At 39.3% G+C, this 7,196-nt stretch overlaps 1 protein-coding gene across 1 annotated transcript; it reads left to right on the top strand.

Moving 5' to 3' along the window:
• Positions 1-856: 856 nt before the first annotated feature.
• Positions 857-6,288, top strand: pofut1 (protein O-fucosyltransferase 1). Its single transcript, XM_056242735.1, has 7 exons — positions 857-1,035; positions 1,153-1,274; positions 1,727-1,909; positions 4,894-5,006; positions 5,112-5,304; positions 5,561-5,803; positions 5,887-6,288. The coding sequence occupies exons 1-7, from the start codon at positions 897-899 to the stop codon at positions 6,079-6,081; spliced, it is 1,188 nt and encodes a 395-aa protein (XP_056098710.1). The 5' UTR covers positions 857-896; the 3' UTR covers positions 6,082-6,288.
• The last annotated feature ends 908 nt before the right edge of the window (positions 6,289-7,196 follow it).

Here is a 7,196-nt window from a genome sequence, read left to right as displayed (position 1 = left end):
ATGGACTTAGTAAAGTCCATAAACATTACTAACATGTGCAAATTACACAAATATTCTTTAAAAGTGATATTCGTACTCCAGAATGAGAAGATGAACTGAAAGGCCAACGTCTTTTGACATTGTGTAGCCTATATGTTAAATTGTCCGTGGGAGAGACATGTACGTTTATTTTTTGTTAGTTTAATTCACTTTAAAGTTATATGTATTGAGATGCATACTAGCAGTAAAGGCTTCATGTTTTAATTTAGACTGCATGTGACATCCATTTAGTGTAATCAATGGCTTACATATGAGTCACTTTTGAGTAAATAAAATATTCTTCTGACAGAAAGTAATCAGTTTGTTCTGCAAAGCTAATAAAAGAGTCAATTGCTCATCTAAGCAACTCAACACTTTCTGAGTTGGTCAAAGCTTTAAAAAAAAAAAAAAAAAAAAAAAAAAAAATACAGTACACATCGAACAAAGCAAAAGAAACAAGATTTGTTTTTCTGGTTAAAAACCAGAAGAAGTGCAATAATGACAATGCTCGCCATTCAACAAAACATAAGGAAAAAAAGTTGGTCGTATTAAGGTCGTAGGTCACACAAAGCATTTGTGTCATTAAAACAATTATTGATCTGTCTGACTCTTAAATATATATATATATATATATATTAAAAAAACCAAACAAATTATTTGAAAAAAACATTCAATTTTATGTTATGCTTACATTGCATTTAAATGTCGCTAAATCTGTAAATAGTGCCTTTAAAGTTCCCAAAATGTATAATTTATACCACAATTCTAATAAACTAAATGTTTTTTTTTTTTTTTTACGTTCTTGTGCCAAAAGTCTCCGGTATGTGAAGAGTTAACCTTACCTTCGCAGTGCATTGTGGGATAGCAAACGATCAGCGATGGCGGCGAGACTAAAGCACCTGAAACTTTTCATTGTAACTTATTTGCATGTAACATTCCTTTCTCTGAACTGCTTTATCGACGCTGCAGACGTGACGTGGGATGAAAACGGATACATTCTGTACTGCCCGTGCATGGGTAATGAGAGCATGATACATCTGAGACATTGAGCATCACACAGATATAAAGCGCCTGTATCTGTCTGTGTGTTGTGTTGGAATAATAAACACATTTCTGTGGTGTGTTCCTCTTTAGGTCGGTTTGGAAACCAAGTGGATCATTTTCTTGGATCACTGGCTTTTGCTAAAATGCTTAACAGAACACTCGCGGTTCCGCCGTGGATTGTTTACCGTCATCACTCTCCCCCTTTTAAAAACGTAAACAAAACACACGTCACTACTTTGACTGCACATTTCTTCTGTCCCTGTACATTTTTGGGAAGTCTAGCTTTAGCTGGTAGGGTTTTTGGGACAGAGTTGCTGGTTTATAGCTGCTGCAAGTTGGTCATTATCTTGTTCAAACCAATGTTACCATTGTATAATTTATTAATGCTTATTTGTTTCATTTTTATTGTATTTAAGTTTTGTATGCTAGTATTAATATTTTATTTTGTTTCATCTTTATTTTAATTGATGAATAGTGATAATAATTGATGATAGTTGTTCCAAACTGTAGACCATCTTGGACAATCACCAACTACTACCAGCTGGTTGAGGAACATAGAGGATGATGAGCCTCGTAATGACCAGCTGTCACACTAATAGTGTAGTACAAGGGGGAAGTACAATTCATTGATAATGTATGGTATGCTCCTGTGTCTCTCAAACAGGTGCACGTCCCTTACAGTGAGTATTTCCAGTTGGAGCCAGTGAGGCAGTACCACCGTGTGGTGAGTCTGGAGGACTTCATGGAGCACTTGGCTCCTAAGCACTGGCCCCGTGGTCAGAGACTCGCCTACTGCTTCGAGTCCGCATCTCACAGGAGCCTGGACAAAAAGAGCTGTCCGATGAAGGTAATATGGATGTTCATTCTTCAAGGTGCTTGAAGTGCAATTGTTGGCGATTACAATGCAAAATACTGTAGGTTTAATTTCTATCTTTTTGCTGGACTTTCACAATGAGAAAATATATAAAAGAATATTTAAAAATATATATTTTTGGGTGAACCAAAAATTTCATTTTTGGTTCACCCAAAAATGAAAATTCTGTCATTAATTACTTTACTATCATTATTACATTATTATCATGTCGTTCCAAACCCTTAAGACTTTTGCTAATCTTCATAACACAAATGAAGATCTTTTTGATGAAATCTGAGAGCTTTCTGTCCTCCATTGACAGATACATAACTACCACTTTGACGATTCAAAAAGTTCATAAAGAGATTGTAAAACCTATTCTCTGAAGAGACTTGATCTCTTTATATGATAAACAGATTGAATTTAGGCTTTTATTCACAAATAAACATTGATCAGCGAAGAACAAACCACTTGTGGAAGCTCAACTGTGCTGCGTAACACATGAGGATGAACCTCATTGGTTCTTGCTGAAGCTCAAACTTGCTGCGTAACACATGAGGATGAACCTCATTGGTTCTTGCTGAAGCTCAAACTTGCTGCGTAACACATGAGGATGAACCTCATTGGTTCTTGCTGAAGCTCAAACTTGCTGCGTAACACATGAGGATGAACCTCATTGGTTCTTGCTGAAGCTCAAACTTGCTGCGTAACACATGCAGCTCCATGTGCACGAGGCCCTGACTCTCTGTGGTCATTAAAAATCCCATGGCACTTCTCGTAAAGAGTAGGGGTGTTACCCCGGTGTCCTGGCCACATTCCCCCCATTGGCCCCTGCCAATCATGGCCTCCTAATAATCCCCATCCACTGAATTGGCTCTATCACTCTCTCTCCTCTCCACCTATAGCTGGCGTGTGGTGAGCGCACTGGCGCCGTTGTACTGTGGCTGCCGTCGCATCATCCAAGTGGATGCTGCACACTGGTACTGGTTGAGGAGAGAACCCCTGATATGATTGTAAAGCGCTTTGGGTGTACAGTAGTACATATGAAAGCGCTATATAAATGCCTCATTCATTCATTCATTCATTCATGAGGATGAACCTCATTGGTTCTCGCACGTCAAGCGAACATATACTTGAGCTTTCGTTTACCACAACTGATGTGTGAGTTGATGAATGTTGATATGTGTTTAAAAGCCTAAATTCAATCTGTTCATCATATAAATCGTGTCTCTTCAGAGAATTTTGGACTAAACCGCAAGTTCATATGGATTATGAACTTTTTAAAGGTGACATATTATGCCCCTTTTCACAAGATGAATTATAAAACTAAGGTGTCCCCAAAATGTGTCTGTGAAATTTCAGCTCAAAATACCCCCCAGATCATTTATTATAGCTTGTCAAAGTTGCCCCTTTTTTGGGTGTGTCCCTTTAAATGTAAATGAGCTGCTGCTCCCTGCCTGATCCTTTACATGAGCTTCGGATACTCCAGCAATAACAAACGCAAATTTCAGTCAAACCTCAGAAATAACACGTAGCGGAGGGCAGCCTTACAGAGAGACTCAGGAAGAGGTTCAACTTTTTGACTGCACCTGGACGTTTTTGAATGGTTAGTAGTGGATACAGGGGATGTAGTTGTTTTGGAGTTACATTGATCCATCTCATCCACTTTGCATGTACTGTCATGTTTAACTTTTACACAAGTTGACAGTTCCCATGAAGTCTTTATAAGACAGCTGTGACATTTTCCGGTCAAATACTGTTTATCTCTGTAACTCTGTCTGACGCACCCACCGCTAGCCTAGCTTAGCACAAAGACTGGAAGTAAATGGCTCCAGCTAGCATACTGCTTTGAGCGATGTAGCCAATCACAGACATATGTGTTGATTTCTTGAACGCAATAATGGCCAATCAGAAGCATTTACGATGGACTCCCCTCACCGCTCAAAACTGACTTTTTGTTCAGTGCTGAATTTTGTATGCTGGCAAATCCTCTAATTATAACAAACATAGTGTATGAAAGCTTCATTGATAATAACAGAGATGTGTGAGATCGCGATGAACTGATGTCAGCTTTTTAGGAATTATTATGGGAGCGCACTTTGCGCGCAGTCATACCAGATAATGCACGCAGTAGGCCGCTTGCTTTTATGTTATAACAGTGATCAGGAGCATGTATACTGATGTGTATGGTGGCGACACGTAGGCTAACTTGAAAGTATTTGGAGGTACAGAAAAAAAGTCTTTTTGCGGGTGGGAGCGGGACAAAACATAAATGTTGCATACGGGAGAACGTAAGATAGAAAGTAGTTGAGAACGTCAGTTATAACGACCCACGTATTAAAAAATAGTCGGGTTTAAACCGGGCTCGGGCTCATAATTACAGTTAATGTGTCGGGCAGGGCCGGACCGGGCTCGGACACAGCGGGCTCGGGTAGGGTCTTGCTTGATTTTTTTGGGCCCGATCTAAGCTCTACCTCGGGTAAGTTATGCTAACACTTACAGGCACGAATCAGCCGTTTGTCCTTGGGGAACTTGTGGAGCCTCTCCCCCGTTTTTGATGTATTCGCACATCCCGCACAAACACAATAGTTAACCATTTTTGCTAGCTAGGTCTTCAATATAACGTAACTCCAGGCCTGGAGCATAGACAGTAAAAGCTTGGAGTACCTTTTATGACGTCACGCCCAGCCTAGTGGAAGGGAGCGAGCGTGCTTAAAACCACTGTAAAACGCACCAACTTTTCATATTATATTCAGCATTTTGGTATAAAAAACATAAAAAAAACAATGGTGGGCGGTTCTTATCTTTATGTTTAGTAAGCACATTGCATTATCTTCGTGAAAATTTTTACCTGCAATTTACACTTTACCATGGAAACACTGCCATCTGTTGGATTTTTAGCAGATCTGCATGTTGTTTCATACCACACAAATGTCATGACAGTGTACTTGTAATACAGCCTGTTGATTCTGATGCAGGTTGGAAATCCTTTTGGACCGTTCTGGGACCATATTGGAGTCGACTTTGACCGTTCCATTTTTTTCGGAGGTCTGTCATTTGGCTCCTACTACCAGCCGCACTGGATAAAGAGGTAAAATTAAGCTGAAATACTTACATTAATCAAAATGTTTGCACTCAAGCTCCCTTCACCTTATTTTTCTCACTCTCAATCTCTTGTGTTTTTCTTTTTCTTCAGGTTTCCCCCAGCAGAGCATCCAGTTCTCGCTCTTCCAGGAGCCCCAGCACAGTTCCCTGTACTGGAGGAGCACATTGGACTGCAGCAGTATGTGGTGTGGTCTGACAAACTGGTACAGGAAGGAGAAGGCCATATCAACACCCTGCTAAGCAGACCCTATGTGGGCATCCATCTGAGGATTGGCTCTGATTGGGTAAGCTCTGTGTCTGTAAGCATAAAGCAACCAAATATATAAATAAACAGGCTATGATTGATTCTAGAAAAATAATGTAAATGATGTGAATCTCATCATAACATTTGTGCTCCAACAGTATATCTGAAATAATGTGGCTGGTTTTATGAGATTCCTGAAGCACCAATACCAAGTGTAGGATTGTAGACCTAATGTGGCCTGAATCAGATGGTACACATCATATCCTCTTAACTATTCTTTTTACCATTCCACACAGCAAAATGCCTGCAAGCTTTTGAATTCGGGTGATACTGGTCCTCACTTCATGGCGTCTCCGCAGTGTGTGGGATACGACCGTCAAACTGCCCTGCCGCTGACCATGACCATGTGTTTACCGGATCTGTCCGAGATCCGCCGTGCTGTGAAACTCTGGGTGAAGAACACCAGTGCTCAGTCAGTATACATAGCCACCGACTCCGAATCGCACACCGCAGAGATTCAGAAACTCTTCAAGGGCAAGGTGAGGTTTTATATTTTAACATTACAAAAGTGTGAACGTGATTTAGGAAACAGAATATAATAGTGTTGACACATTTTGTGCAGGTGAAGGTCGTGAGCTTGCAGCCGGACACCGCTCAGGTCGACCTGTATGTCCTCGGCCAGGCCGATCACTTCATCGGCAACTGTGTCTCGTCCTTCTCAGCCTTTGTTAAAAGGGAGAGAGATGTTCACGGGAAACCTTCATCCTTCTTTGGCATGGACTACCCAGGAAAAAGGGAAACAAAAGAGGAACTCTAATGAAATTAAGAGATTGCGTTTTTGTAACTGTGAAGACTGGTTGACGTTTTGCATGTTTCAGGTGTCATTAGTTTTTGAACAAGAACATTTTGATCTAGTACTTAAATGAAGGGAGAACAGTGGAAGTTAGTTCCTTATTGATTTCTCGAGACACACCGTATCTCCCATTTTGCACTACTATCTTAACTGTGAGCAACCAAACCAGAATGCTCCACTAGACCTTGCTCCCTGTTTCTTCTAGAAAGAAGTGGGTATTTATCATGGCATATCGATTACTGGTATATGTTTGTACTGGGATGTTTGTATAGAGTGGCTGATTTGAGGATGGAAACTGACCCCTGTTAGGGTCTTGGAATTATGATCGAGAGACTAGTCAGAATTAGTCAGGTGTACGCGGTTAGAAATAGCACTTTTCAGTTGAAGCCAATTCAAGAGCACCAGTGATTTCTGAAAATGTATTAAAAATAACATTGAATGCGTGTCATACAGACTTTCTGGTGTCTTACAGTAATGCAAGTTATGCAAATTATTTTGAAAGTCAGTGTGAAACCAAATGGGAGAAATGTTTTATAAGTGTTTTAAACTGTTTGTAATTGTTAGTAATTTTGTATTGGATGACATTCCTCAAATTAGTTTATCAATAGAAAATAAAACGAGCAGTATTCTGTGTGCATTTATATCCTTTGGGTTTATGATCCATTTAAAAAGGCGTTTTAACAAATAGCATATTGTTTCCACTCAAATGCAGTGATTACTACTTTTCAAAAGTTTAGGGTTGATGTCTTTTTATGTTTTTGAAAGAAGTTTCTTATGCTCACTAAGGCTGCCTTAATTTGGTGATAATACAGTTAAAGGTATATTTTAAAATGTATTTTATTTCTGTGATGGTAAAGCTGAATTGTCAGCATCATTACTCCAGTCTTCAGTGTCACATGATCCTTCAGGAATCATTCTAATATGCTGATTTTATGTTTTGGAAACGTTTGTCAATTTGGATCAAGTTAATGTGTCCTTACTGAGTTTTAAATTAGTATTAATTAATATTAGTAATTATTCTTTAATCAAAAAAACTTTTGAACAATAGTGTATTTATTGTCATTGCAACAAATCTTTGC

This window comes from Rhinichthys klamathensis, unplaced genomic scaffold, assembly GCF_029890125.1.
Source record: "Rhinichthys klamathensis goyatoka isolate OS25496 unplaced genomic scaffold, OSU_Roscu_1.1 h1tg000748l_1, whole genome shotgun sequence".
In the NCBI taxonomy this organism is placed as follows: Eukaryota; Metazoa; Chordata; class Actinopteri; order Cypriniformes; family Leuciscidae; genus Rhinichthys; species Rhinichthys klamathensis.
Note: the sequence above shows the minus strand (reverse complement) of the source record. Positions and strands in the feature narration are given on the sequence as shown.